Below are 15,576 nucleotides of genomic sequence, written 5' to 3' on the forward strand. Positions count from 1 at the left end.
CTTTATGCAACGACTAAAAATGCCTCTCATAACTCTCTTTTAGCTGTCAAAGAAAGTGTATCTTTGTCGCGGATTCGAATTTCTTTCGGGCTGTGAGGGTTCCGAGTTCCCAATTTTATCAAAGAAATTGGGATATTAGTTTTATTGCGATAAATTGTGAATGTTAATTCTGACTGTATTATTTATTTTGTGTATTTTGAAGTAGAATGGGCTGGGCTAATGGGATGCAGGGATACGTTTCTCGGTTCCCACAGCGACCAAAACTCATCTTGTTATGAACTCACGTTAAGTTGTAATAGACAGCTGTCGATGAATAAACAGAAGGGTGGACGAGGGGCTCGAACTGCAGCCCGCCAATTGACAGTCCGACGGTAAAGCGTGGGACTGTCAATTTTCAAACCGCGGTTCGAGCCCCTAGTCGACCCTTCTGTTTATCCAAATCTTATGTTTACCATCAAAGAAAAAGACCATTAATAAACCAAACATAATTTTCACACTATATAAGGTATTAAGAAACACTAAACATATTTTTCTTTACTGCTTACACTATTATATACATAATATACACCATTTTAACAGTAAAACATCAAAGAATACTAAACATTATTTTAATGCAATACAGAGTATACTAAAAAAAAAAAATCACTAGGCATCATTTTGACACTTCACAGAATTAAGAAAAATTAGATGTAAAGTTAAAGGTATCACAGGAAAAGCCAGACTTTCTGACCTGGTTTTGATGACAGAAAGCGATGCCCCGCAACACCTGGAATATATGCGCCCGGGAGGTGTCCTCATCCAGACCTGACTCTGTGGCTTCCAGTTCGTCGAGGATAGTATGGTCGACGTACTCAAACACCAGGTACAGGCGACGCTTACGACGGAAGAACTCGATTAAATTCACCAGGTTCTCATGGCGCAGTTTCTGTGGGGTTAATATTGGTCTTAGAATGTGCTTAATGAACACTGATTCTCTCCTGTAAACAAAACAATGTCAAATAATCAAAAACCTAAGACAAACTGACTCTTTGACTAAGAACACGGATCTTTATTTTCGTGAAAAATTTTTTCAATCTTATGAACAATCAAATTGTCAAGTTCATAAAAGACAAAAATTAATTTGAAATATGTTATGCATACGGCTTAATAAGCGACGATTCCTCATATATATATATATATATATATATATATATATATATATATATATATATATATATATATATATATATATATATATATATATGTATATATACATATATATATATATTATGTATATATATATATATATATACATATATATATATTATATATATATATATATATATATATATATATATATATATATATATATATATATATATATATATATATATATATATATATATATATATACTACCAAAACACGATGTTATGGACAGGCATATTTAATGAGCTAAATTGGTAATTTTTGTTGCGTGATAAGTATAGGTTGAAGAGTTAAGTATAGATCTGGGGCCGTGTTTGAGAACGCTCCCTAATTTGCATAGCGATTATTTTGTGTCGACTGGAAAAATATTGGTGGCAGGTTTAATGGCTGTTTAGGTTGTAGGTCATAAATTATACTTTGTTTATAATATGAGAGCTGCGTACGGTAATTTGATCCGATTTTCATGGAGGCATGTTTGTGGTTACCTATGTAAAATTACCTATTTGAAATTTTCTGTTCGAAATTACTTATTAGAGATTACATGTTCTTAATTACCTCTTTGATTCTTCCTCTCTCTCTCTCTCTCTCTCTCTCTCTCTCTCTCTCTCTCTCTCTCTCTCTCTCTCTCTCTCTCTCTCTCTCTCTCTCTCTCTCTCTCTCTCTCTCTCTCTCTCTCTCTATATCTCTCTATATATATATATATATATATATATATATATATGTGTGTGTGTGTGTGTGTGTGTGTGTGTGTGTGTGTAAAACTTGCGATTTTGGCTTAAATAGCAACGCTCTTTTTGCTGAATAAGGCAAGGGAAAATTTGTGAATGCAATAATTTAGCAAAAATCATTCGGAACCTAACGAAAAAAAATATATATTTCATTGTATTTATTAATAAATTACTGCAAACTTATCTGGCCTGGTGGTTAACGCTCTCGCTTCACACGGCGAGGGCCTGGGTTCGATTCCCAGCCAGAGTAGAAACATTGGACGTGTTTCTTTCAACCTGTTGTCTATGTTCCCCATCAGTAAAATGGGTACCTGGGTGTTAGTCGACTGGTGTGGGTCGCATCCTGGGACACTGACCTAAGGAGGCCTGGTCACAGACCGGGCCGCGGGGGCGTTGACCCCCGGAACTCTCTCCAGATAAACTCCAGATACATTTATTTGGATAAGGCTAAATTAAATTGCGCTTGTTATAATAAGGTTAGGTAAGTTTTCTAAGGTTGTTTTGGTACAAAATTATTAATTTTTACATTAACATAAATGAAAAAATATATCCTTAAACGTAGAAGACAAAATTTTAGAAGTGACAATTTTAAGTGAGTTCTTGCTAATTGACCAGTTTTACCTGTTCGGCACGACATTACACACACACACACACACACACACACACACACACACACACACACACACACACACACACACACACACACACACACACACACACCCACACGCACACACACATGGTTCAGGAAGAATGACCCAGTAGCTACCAGTGAAGAGGCGGGGCCAGGACCTATGCCTCGACCCCTGCAACCACAAGTAGGCGGCAGGGAGGATTGACCTCTTGCTCCTGGTTCCGTCTCTCTTAATTTTCTACCGAATGACACGTAGTAGCTTTAAACCATGTATACATGTACATTATACATGTACATCAATGTATACAAGTGTATGCCTGTGTATACACAGACTCTAAAATAGCTATGTTTGTAGAGATTAATTTTCAGCTCCAGGCCCTGCAACAAGTATTACAATATCCTAGCCTCTTGGGCACTGCCGTATGTGTAACTGAAGCTGCGTATGGAGCTTCGCTAATTATTCATTCAGGTCGACAGGCTACGTTTGCTTCTGAGAAAACACAGTTGATGTTATCACTAGAGCTGTCGGAAGAATGAATGGACGAGTGTCAGATACAGGCCGTGAAGTTGATATATTAAAGGCAGAATGTGACTGCAGTTGCTATGAAAAATCAAGTGCAGTAAATCTTGCAAAGCAGTCAAGAATCTTGCATAACTAAGGCTCGCCTCGCACCACTCGACACTCTGCTGGAGGTGCAGATCACTACAGAACATAATCACCTTGCAAGACACCAAAGCATAATACACATTTTTAAGCGTACGTTTTTTAGGAGGGGGAGGGGGACGTATCTACAAGGTCACAATCTTCACGATAGATTACTTGACAGGAAAGATAATCCCTAAATCTATTTCAACTCAGCTCTGCAGCTTCACCTTTTGATGCTGGTGAGGGGCTCTTGATCTAGGGAATTGGATCTGTGCTCCAGTTCCCTGAATTGAGCCTGAATGCCTTCCATCAACCCCCCCCCATACGCTGTATAATCCTATGGGTTTAACGCTCCCCCATGATTATAATTATAATAATCCAGCTTCACCATCACGTTAAGTCATCGTACTCAGAGAGTACAACTACTACCTGCTCACCAACTACTACTACAGCTACACAACTGCTGCTACTGCTATCACTACCATTAACTTCAAGAGTGTCCCGCTTTCTGGACATCTCACTTCACTCCTTGTGCCCAAGTATGTATTGTTTACATATATTTGACAAAGTTCCTGGTAAGCGAGAAGTGGCAGTAGTAAATGTTTTATTATTGACACATGTGTCGATTTACCTAATTTAACAGAGAGAGAGAGAGAGAGAGAGAGAGAGAGAGAGAGAGAGAGAGAGAGAGAGAGAGAGAGAGAGAGAGAGAGAGAGAGAGAGAGAGAGAGAGAGAGAGAGAGAGAGAGAGAGCATGTGTTCAGTCGTGTGTGTGTAGTGTGTGTGTCAGTGAGAGACAGATCAAAGACAGTAGTTCACTCACCCCTGTTATAAATTGGACTTACTGACCCTCCACATCCAACACCAGAATCAAAAAACATGCGCTGGTTAACACTAATCTTATGCAATACATCATATTTTCACTCTAATAATCATTATCACCAAAGAATATTATAAGAAAATATTAAAAGATAGATAACCTGCTATTAATATATTTATATGAAGTTCTAGAGGTTAAAGAAACATTAAAAAAACAGATATGTGAAAGCAGTAAGCTCCAGGGTTATAAATGAATTAAGCAGTGAGCAGTAAACAAGTCTCTTAACCTAAGCTTACATGTGACAAGCTCAGCGGTGTGAGTTTTCAGCTGGTACCTGAGGCGGGTATCAGCCGGCATGACACAGTGTGGTTTAAGACATGTAAACCAACATTAGGCCATATTTATTAATGTTTCCTCGGGTGGCTTTTTAAACCAGTTTATCGGTATCAATTACCAAGGTTTGTACCATGACACAATGTACAGGTTATGGTACTTTATTTACTAGACGTTTCGTTCAACAGGGATTTTTATAAATCCATAGAGAAAAATAACATGAACTGATGAAGTGTTCTTATGGTATGCTACAAGGTAGTGATCCAATTTTCTTAAGTAGAGTGTAAAAGATAGTTCAGGTGACACTTGTAATGTTTCTTGAGAATAAACCGCCACCATTCGATTTCGTTCTCGGGCTGGACAAGACGTATGGGTAAGTCTTCTTACACTTGATGTCTATGTTTTACTAGCAGTAAAACATGGACATAAATCGACTAATACAACAATCTGTGTATTAGTCGATTGTTGTGATGGGATATCTTACAAAGAACTTAGGTAAGAAATGAGCTGCGGATGACATCTTCAAACCACTTGATTATTTTTTTATCACTCAGACCGTCTCTCGAGGTAGGGTGATCAGACCGAGAATAAAACATTCTTACTGTTGCTTGGTTAATCATTGTCTTGCCAGAAGAGCGCCTACATTACAACTCAAATGACCCTCCAAACCGGAACATCCACACCCCGCCTTCACTGTGCAGGTACTGTACTTCCCACCTCCAGGACTTTAGTCCTCCTAACCGGTTTCCCTGAATCTCTTCATAAATGTTAGCTTGCTCACACTCCAATAGCACATCAAACTGTAAAAAGTTACATGCCTCCACTCATTCCCATCTAACATTCTCGCACAAGCCTGTTGAATGTCCAAGCCTCTAGCAATGAAAACCGCCCTTGCTCCCTCCCGCAAACGTTTCTCAGGAAGACCCCTACCCTTAAATTTATACGCCCTGCTAGCCATCCTATTTTGCTCCATCCTCTCTAAATGTCCTCAACAACCCCTGAGCCCTCTGAAACTTTGGATACCTCCACAGCTCTTCCTGATCTCAAAACTCCGCATTCTCTACACAATATTCGAAAAACATTGCCCTCAAAATTGTGCCGGATAAAAACTGTATAGGTGTTAAGCTTCTGAGCTCTAAATAAACTAACGTAATGCATCAAGGAACACGTTTGAAGCCCTCCTTCAATACGCTACATTTCTTGCAGTCATGGTCAGGAGAAGAAACTTGTAAGTAAACAGCAAATATCGAGAAGAATAAGAAAGCTACCCACCTTGAGCATGCGAACCTCCCGGAGAGCAATCTTCTTGACGGTGTGATCATCTTCGCTCTCCAAGAACTTCTTGATAGCCACCGTCTGGCCTGACTCCTTGTGTCGGCAACGAAGCACCAGGCCGTAGGAACCCTCGCCCACCACGCCCAGGCTCTCGTAGCGCTCCATCCTGCACCAAACCTATACGTTAGTGGGAAAAAATGCTTAGCTAAGCTTAACGAGCGGAGGGTTATTAAGTCTTCTTCATTTCTCCAAGAAAAGTGAATGGAAATATTCAAAGCGTCGGCTGTCTCCCACCGAGGTAGGGCGACCCAAAGAAAAACTTTCACAATCATTTAACACTTTCACCATCATTCACACATAATCACTTTCTTTGCAGAGGCGCTCAGATACGACAATTTAGATGCTTCTGCAAACTGCATATATATATATAAATATATATATATATATATATATATATATATATATATATATATATATATATATGCCTGGAGTTTACCTGGAGAGAGTTCTGGGGGTCAACACCCCCGCGGCCCGGTCTGTGACCAGGCTTCCTGGTGGATCAGAGCCTGACCAACCAGGCTGTTACTGCTGGCTGCACGCAATCCAACGTACGAGCCACAGCCCGGCTAGTCAGGTACCGACTTTAGGTGTTTGTCCAGTGCCAGCTTGAAGACTGCCAGGGGTCTATTAGTAATCCCCCTTATGTATGCTGGGAGGCAGTTGAACAGTCTCGGACCCCTGACACTTATTGTACTGTCTCTTAACGTGCTAGTGACACCCCTGCTTTTCATTGGAGGGATGTTGCATCGTCTGCCAAGTCTTTTGATTTCGTTGTGAGTGATTTTCGTGTGCAAGTTTGGTACTAGTCCCTCTAGGATTTTCCAGGTGTATATAATCATGTATCTCTCCCGCCTGCGTTCCAGGGAATACAGGTTCAGGAACTTCAAGCGCTCCCAGTAATTGAGGTGTTTTATCTCCGTTATGCGCGCCGTGAAAGTTCTCTGTACATTTTCTAGGTATATATATATATATTTATGTATATACATATATATATGTATATACATATATATATATATATATATATATACCAATAACAACTCTGTGACAAGGCAAGGACTCGAACCCATGCTGCTTTGGCCTGCCTCATGGTGGGCGAAAATTCGTGACGCCTTTAACCACGGGACCAAAGGATTCTTTAGTCCCGTGGGTAAAGACGTCATGAGTTTTCGCCCACCATGTGGCAGGCCAAAGGATCATGGGTTCGAGTCCTTGGCTAGTCGCAGTGTTGTTATTGATCATATATATATATATATATATATATATATATATATATATATATATATATATATATATATATATATATATATATATATATATATATATATATATATATATTGATGTTGTGAAGGCTAGTGCACCAAACGGGGAGTAGAATGAAATTAGCTCTGAGGCAACCATACCATCGTATGTCCTCGCAACTTGAAGCAAGCCTAGTTCGTTAGACTCAGGTTGTTTGTAAGATTGTATGGTCCAGTGGGTTAGAGCGTCATGAATTTTTGTTCACGGGTTCGATCCCCCGCTGTTGTCATTGATTAAATACCACCTGTTTGAGATTACAATTCTAATATATATATATATATATATATATATATATATATATATATATATATATATATATATCTATATATATACACCCCGCATTTATAGGACACACAGTTACATACAAGGGCCAGGAGCTGAATCTCGACTGCTGCATCTACATATAGATGGGTACACACGCACATGCATCACTCAGCAAATAATGCAGCAAAATTCGTGTCTGCTAGGAGGGCGAAAGTGGATTTTTCTCCATATACATACAAGTCACATTTTACGTGGACATATCCAGGAAGCCACAAATTCAATTTTAGCTTTTATACTGTAAGTAGTTCTTTCAGAGCTCATGTTTGTCAAATAAATTATTCATATTGTATTGACTAGAGTTGCTCACGCTGTGGTATTGACCCACGTCGTCAGAGAGGTAATCACACCTCGCTTTTCTCTCTCTCCTGTTGATTTAAGGTAAATATACGTACCACATCTTTTTCTCTTGTCGATTAAGGGAAATATACCATACCTTTCTTTCTCCTGTTAATTAAGGTAAACGCACCACACTTTCCTCTCTCTCTCCTGTTGATTTTCTGCCTCCGTTCACTTCAGAGTATGAAATTTACGTACGTGTTAGTCGATTAATATCGGCTTTCACTATAGAGCTCTCACTGTAGAGCTTTTCACCGTGTAGCTTCCACTATGGAGCTCTGCTACCTGATAGAGACCAAAAGTGAGCAATTGCGCAGTCACTTAATATTTAAGCTGTCACCCGTAACTCAGTGGAGTTGAGGAATGTCAGTTTTTATGTTTAGTATGAGGACGCTGTCATCGAGTTTGGTTGTTGCAACCAGTAACTCGGCACTTGTGCGACTTATTCATCAACAGGAAGCAAAACAACCAGGGGTGAGGAGTTGAATAATAGCTCTAGGCCTTTAGTGTTGCAAGAGTCTGTCCCTTGAACATTTCTTCCTGGACTTCCTACTCATTTCTGCAACATTGCAATCCCCTAAAGATGTGTTGACTGCAACTCGAGAGGCCTAGAGCTATCATTCAACCCCCCTCCTCCCTCTCAGTGGTTGTCTTACATAAACAGGTAATGTCTTACACTAAATTTTGTGTTCATGAAAGTAATAAATTATGTTTAGACCAACGGCTTTTTAGGTTTACTGCTGACTGGCAGTGGGGTCGAATTTTGAATTTTAAGTCGTCATCTTTTATTATACAAGAGGTTATTCATTTATTTTATACGCTGAGTTAATATTGATTTCATTCTTGACTTTTCCGCTAGAGGGACATGTTGTCTGTCAAGAAAAATGGAAAGTTTTTCTAATGTTGGTCTTAAGAACGTAAGTTCTTAAGACCAACATTAGAAAAACTTTCTTAGGAACGTAAGTTCTTAAGACCAACATTAGAAAAACTTTCTTAAGAACGTAAGTTCTTAAGACCAACATTAGAAAAACTTTCTTAAGAACGTAAGTTCTTAAGACCCGCATTAGAATGAAAAGAATGAAATCAATATTAACTCAGCGAATATAAGGAAAAGATATGTAATATTGGGTAATTACACCGAAGTTTTTTATTGGCTTACATGTTCCTCTCGTTATTTATCGATCAGTTTGAGACTGTGGAAGCTAGCACCACGGGTGTGGTGGGTGAATTAACTTTTACCAAATAGCTTTTCACCCTTTTAATGGCTTTAACACCCTATTAAGAGGCAGAATCGTATAGGTTAAAGCGCGTACTGCTAACTGCCTTGAAAACAGATACATAAAAAATTAAGGCAAAGTTTCGCTCTAAGGAGTGTTCCTTCAATTCACCAAAAGTAAAATGCTGTCCCAGTGTAGGTTTATTCTACATGTGTCTTTATTTTCAGAACTGTATAGGGACCCTAGAGTACAATGTTGCATGTTTCTACGCCACTTGAGTCCTGGTCTAGATATGCGTTATCGACCCGCCTCAGAAGATTGATGGCTCTTAAATTTCAGTGTTTGCGAGGAGAATCTCATAAAAGTATAAATGTAATAGGCTTGCAAAAAAAGGTACATTAAGATATGAGCAGGGTGGAAGAATTTGCCAAATAAATGTGCAATACAGTTCAATAGACAGACAGTGGGAATAGTCCGACAAATAGCTAATTCATTTGAATGTACAAGCTTCAGAAAGAGTCTAATAAATGTCTATCTAGTCATGCTGCAACGCCCAAGAGAATGGGAATCGAAAAATAATGAAAGTGACTGGTATTAACGTATCCATCTCATTCAGATCTCGAGTCCAACAGTATGGGTTAGACTAACATTTTTGTTAGTGGGTTTGCATCTGCTGCAATGTTGCTCGTTTCTTATATTCTTAAGCCAGCGGTTTCTCTGCCGTGAATCACCAAAGGGCCAACGGCTACCACACTTGCATCTGTATTTGTAGTCACCAGTGTCTACAACACTGCATACAAGCTGTTGCTTGTTGCTATAACCGAACCCCCTTCACGCCACAGAACCAATGGTACAATTGAACTGGTCATCACATAACAATGACAGTGGAATTTGATTTTCTTTGGCCCGTACAGTAACAAAATCTTTTTTACTAAGTGAAAAAGCAATTTCTAGGGTAAGGAATGGAAAAGGATATTGAGGTTGACATAACAGTGAACATATTACCAGATGCTCAGTTAAACAGGTTATCAGCGGCCTATACAAATTATGCATAACATTCATGAACACTAACAAGGACCTTTTATAAACAACATGTACCTTCGAGAATTAAGACACTTATGCAACATATGGGAATCTTTATTAAAGATTCGCATATGCTGCATAATTCTCAATTCTTCAACTTGTCGGTTTTCAAAACCATTCGTCACACACACACACACACACACACACACACACACACACACACACACACACACACACACACACACACACACACACACACACATATATACCTCCTACGGGAGGCGGAACTGGAGTATAGAGTGTCAAAATGGAACCTGCAAGGGAAAGTGAAGAGGGGAGAGGTGAGGTGAGGTCAGGTGGTGGCAGTGTTTGGTACGTGGTCTGGGCCATGTTTTCACCTGGCTGCAGCGTCTTGTTAAAACAACATCATCTTTGCAGTACACCAGAGAGATGCTGAATACCGTTGCACGGCGCTATTAGATACTGCCATCATGGTTCCTCCTTAACAAAGCCAACTTTTAGATTGTCCTTTTTTTTTATTAACAGATTAGCTTCATCCCGTTTCACGACATATCTTTGTGTGCCATGATGTATCACTCTTTCCCTTAAAAACGAAGCTGATGATTATGTCCTTTTTGATCCTGGTGTTATGGTGTGAATGGAAGCACGCAAGTTTGTTTTATTTAGTTGTTTCTGGCAAACTATAAAGGATCTGTCGCCACAGGCGTTTAAGAGGACATGACATCTAGGAATGGAAGCTAGTTCTTGCTCTCCTCCTCGATCGTGAATTGTATGGTAAGCTCCACATTGTTGATGGTGTTAAGAACTGCGAATGTTCACTCTTTTAGAAAAAAATATGTATTCGTTGTCTACACTGTGCAGCCACGATAGGTTGTCTGGGATGGCTGGTAAAATGAGTTTTGTCTCAATATGCTCCATGGAAAGTTTTCTTGAGGGCTGGTTGATGGGTGAACCTACTGCCATCCCAAATCACTGTCTGTATGTCTGTTCCCCGTAGCTGAAGCAGTTATAGCTGATACTTAGCTCCGCCTAATCCATAAAGACATTAAGTTTCTTGTGCAGTATGAAGGCCTGTGGGTTGGGTAGGCTCTTTAAGAAGAATTTCATTCCCAAACCGTGTAGGCATTAATTCTTGAAGTTTATGTCTTTCAAGTGGCTGATATGGTCACCCAAGTTCTTGAGATGTGACTGCCTAATGATACCTATTATTTTGGAGAGTTCTTCTGCAATTTCCTTGCAGAGCGTGAGGAACTCTCCCAGTACCTCCTAAAACCCATGAACCTCATACAGTATCTGGAGAATTAAAGGTAATCAAGTTTTATTCAAGGAAAGGAAAAGGAAGCTTCAGTTCTTTGGGTGAAGAGCCTTTTATTACCATGAAACCAGGACGACCTTGAAGGGTAAAGTTACAATCAATGGTTTCAGTTTTTGTCAACAAATGGCCAATATTTGTTAATATTTAATGCCATAATTCATGGAATTTCAGCTGTTCTCTTGGTTGTGTGTTTGACATTGATTATTCGTTGCTTTGTTGATGTTTTGTATACATGTGTGACCTTGACGCTGTTGGTAAGTGCCAATGTGAGTTTTTGCGTACATATCACCCTGTGAGTGACGCTGGCGGCGGCGATGGTGGTGGTGGAGGTGGTGGTGATGGTAGTGGTGGTGGTGGTGGTGGTGGTGGTGTGTGTGCTCACCAATTTGTACTCGCCTATTCGTGGTTACAGGTGTTGTAGGATCTGCTCCTTATGTTGGTGTCATTTCGTGATGTCTTCTATGAGAGTCAGGCAATGTTGGTTATACTAAGTTTGCTATTGGAAATCTCAGAGATTTCGTCCCTCCTAGTGTCTTGACCCTGTCATACCTGTTCTTAAAACTATGGCCACCATCTCCTCCTCAATCAAGGATTTGGTTAAAGAGAGACTCCATCTAGGAATGATGAGAATAGCGCAGGTGTTATCTAGTGTAGGGGATTTGTTAAGGTATATGATAGTGAGAAATCAGGCATTTGAGAAAGCAAATTGTTGAACATACTGCATTAGTACTTACTCATGCAGTAGCTATACTTTGAATAACACTTGGTATGATGAAAAGATGCCAAGATGGTCGTGGAGGACGACGATCTGAAGGATCGACACTGCCATGAAGGTGCCTTGATCGAAGATTACTACGCAGTATCAATGAACTCAGTTTGAACGTGTCAGGAGTGCTCGCCAAGCTGATTCTTGCCTGACACACACACCGTACCAGCAAGTAACGCATGCTTAAGCACCCACCATTAATGCACCAGAGCCCATCTAGCTCGCATGACATTCTTCCATTATATTTTACGTGCTTTCTTTATTACGTGTTGTCTTTATTCAAGACATTCGGTTTGGAATTATTTGCTCACAGTGGGCAAAACGTTTCCTGTCTTAAAAATTATTTTTGTGCTTCCATTCCGCTCGAAAAAAAAAATAATAGAACGAACTAATTTATTTTCGTAGAAAAACATGATTATAACCGTGACTATAGCATGTTAAGTCAACGCAAATACTGGCTATTTAATTTTTCCTAATTAAAACAATCATAAGACAGTATCATTTACAAGGTGTGCCGTGTGTAGTGTCTATATCCCCAGGGAGGCTGGCATCATACTCTCTTATCCGACGATATGGCTCGATTATCCGGTTACGTCACCCGATTATTCGACGGCTCTGGCCATTTCCGGGCAGATTCACGGGGGATTATGACCCCATGTGTCTTGACACATTGCTATTATATTATTGTAATAAGCCGGCGTTAAAGTTTAGGTGACGTCTTGCAGAGAGTGTGTGGAAGGCCATACACGTAGCAGTCACTGGTGAAAATTCTGGGGAGAAGAAAGCACCTTGGAGGGCCGGAAATTAGACACATGTGTTACACATGTCTAATTATCAACTTGTCGGTTCTCTGAATCATTTATCTATATATCTGGGAGGGTGGAGGATAATCAGGCTTGATCAGAGGAAGGGGAATGTACCTGCTTGTACTTCTATATTATAGTCCATGCCAGTATCAAGGTTTTTGAAGAGCGATATTACGGAAGCTAATCAAACAGAAGTAAAAAGTAATTATTTTGTGGACTGTTTTAAGACATTTCTAGTGTTTGTGTTGGTCTTCGATCCGTCATTTCCATGCGGCTTTTAAAACAACTATCCCTGGTGTTATAGAGGACGAACCGCGAACCCAACCCCAGGAACCACGGCAATGCGGCAAGGTGGCGTGTTGATGAAGCCAGACAAGTTGATGAGTTGATGCCACAAGGCAAGGTAGCGTGTTGATGTCAAAAGACAAGGTGGCGTGTTGATGTCACAGGGCAAGGTGGCGTGTTGATGTTACTAGGCAAGGTGGCATGTTGATGAAGCCAGACAAGTTGATGAGTTGATGCCACAAGGCAAGGTAGCGTGTTGATGTCAAAAGACAAGGTAGCGTGTTGATGTCACAAGGCAAGGTAGCGTGTTGATGCCACAAAGCAAGGTAGCGTGTTGATGTCAGAAGGCAAAGTGTCGCGTTTGTTAGATAGCTTTAGAAACAAACTGGGCAAATGTGCAAGAAAACAAGTGAACACGTTTAACCAATGTTTGTTGTTACCCACATCCCGGGGCACCAGGCTATTTCATCTCATCTTGCCACATGCACTGACCTCTTCATACTTATCGGGATCTGGCTGTGTGACACAACTACTGTGTACTTGATGCAGAGGGCACCGTTCGAGTCCTGTTCTGGATTGAGAGATTATCTTCGTAAACAATTTCGCCCGTTCACAAATTATCAAGCATGCAAATAAATAAATATACATCTTCACACACCAAGAGATATACACCGAAAGATGTATATACTGGCAATGATTGTATATTTTCCCTGTGTTTGTTTGTGTTTTCCTGGTTCATTGTTTCTGCCAGACAAGAGCCAGACCCAAGATGCATAGTGTTAAGGTTGCGTGTCTCTATCGCATGCGTGTTTACATGCGTGTCTTGCATGCATGCATGTGTTAGGGAGGGAAATTTGCCGATGCACGCCATCTCCACGATTTTGACGTGTGGGTGTATGAGATTGCCGATTTTTGATTGACTCTTTATAGTTACAGGAGAAGATGGGACGGGACACCCCATGGTGTCCCATTCGTCAGGATTTGTAGCTATAGAAATTGAGTTATGTTTGTGGTGTATCTTTAATGATTGTTATTATTTGAGCAGAGGTATCATTGTGCTGGTCCGCTTTCAGGGCTTAGATTCAACACTGTTTCATGGGTTCCAGTATTATTATTGTAAGTGTTATTTATTTTCATTGAGAAACTTGAAATATTACAGTTCTTAGGAAATGGGAGGTAACAAGATTTGGTCCCTTGATCCCTTAAAGAGCATCAGAACAACCGCCTTAAAGAGATAGAACACTGATAGAACCCAATCAAGGTTCCCAAGTTTATTTTTTCGTGCACACATCTGGAAACTGCAGGGCAATGATAGTATGTGGGGACTGATGAATCAACTTGGAACGAAATCGTAAAAGGGATTTTCACACCCCTCTGTTTACATAATGATTAATAATCCCTCCAACACAGTGTGAGCGTGGGGATACCAACGCTCTCAGGGGCATCGATAAGAATCATGGGGGATCTAAATGGTATACTAAAGAAATGTTTATTGAGGCAAAAACACGTTGGAGAATAAACTTTCGTTGGCTTGATGAAGCTCTTCACAACGAGATATTTTTTCCAGTTATTATCTTGTTCTTTAACACATCTCATCTAGCCAGAGGTTAGCCGGTTAACGTCTGTTTTTTTCTTTATTGTTAGCTAACGATACGTAAATTTAAGTGAATTTACTCTAAGCTAATGAGGCCTGGTCATGGACCGGGCAGCGGGGGCGTTGACCCCCAGAACTCCTTCCAGGTATACTCCAGATAACCTAATTTAATATAACCTTACCATGATTTTTTTTTTTTTGTAGGGTCTTTGATCAGAATATAATCAACGAACTGGCCACAAATAATTCTCATTCAGAGATGAAACTATGCACATTTCGGTCCATCTTTTCTGCTTCATCACGCTCAGTTGTGACTTAATGGTTTAAAACGGACTGAAACGTCTAAACTTTCACTATAAAGCGTGTTTTAACAGCGAATTGTTCCAGTCACGGTATAGTGACTTGTTTCGAAAAAACAGAAGACGTTTGAAAACACACGTCTTGTTTGGTGAACAGAGGATCTGGTTAGTTCCTCCTGGGTCTAAAAACATTCTCGATTCTTTGTTTATACAACTTAGGATCCCTCTTTCACGACAGTGTTTCAGCAAATTTCTTCTTTTACAGAATTTTCTAGAGTATAAATGTTGCGTTCGTCTCTTGACGTTTCTTCCGTACATCACTGCATAAATGTTGCATTCGTCTCTTGACGTCTCTTTCGTACATCATTACATAAATGTTGCATTCGTCTCTTGACGATTCTTTCGAACATCACTGCATAAATGTCGCATTCGTCTCCTAACGTCTCGTCTGATAGTAAAGTCTACAAACGTTACTATCACTACAACATCGTATAAACGTTGCGTTCGCATTCTGTATTTCCCACCGTTCATCACTGCATTAACATCTTCATTACTCTGACACTAAATCTTCATGTATAGCCTGAAACTGAATGATCTACATCCGTTCTGAAG

At 39.9% G+C, this 15,576-nt stretch overlaps 1 protein-coding gene across 1 annotated transcript in view; it reads right to left on the reverse strand.

Annotated features, from left to right (window-relative positions):
* LOC128698167 (uncharacterized) overlaps positions 1-15,576 on the reverse strand; it is a 65,758-nt gene that overhangs the window by 11,634 nt on the left and 38,548 nt on the right. The window contains exons 2-3 of the mRNA XM_070098630.1: positions 5,617-5,796; positions 731-925 (exon numbers count right to left, since the gene is read on the reverse strand). Of these exons, the coding sequence (XP_069954731.1) occupies positions 731-925; positions 5,617-5,784 (363 nt within the window). The 5' untranslated portion in view covers positions 5,785-5,796. The remainder of the gene's footprint in view (positions 1-730; positions 926-5,616; positions 5,797-15,576) is intronic.

Source organism: Cherax quadricarinatus, chromosome 63 (assembly GCF_038502225.1).
Source record: "Cherax quadricarinatus isolate ZL_2023a chromosome 63, ASM3850222v1, whole genome shotgun sequence".
Taxonomy (NCBI): Eukaryota; Metazoa; Arthropoda; class Malacostraca; order Decapoda; family Parastacidae; genus Cherax; species Cherax quadricarinatus.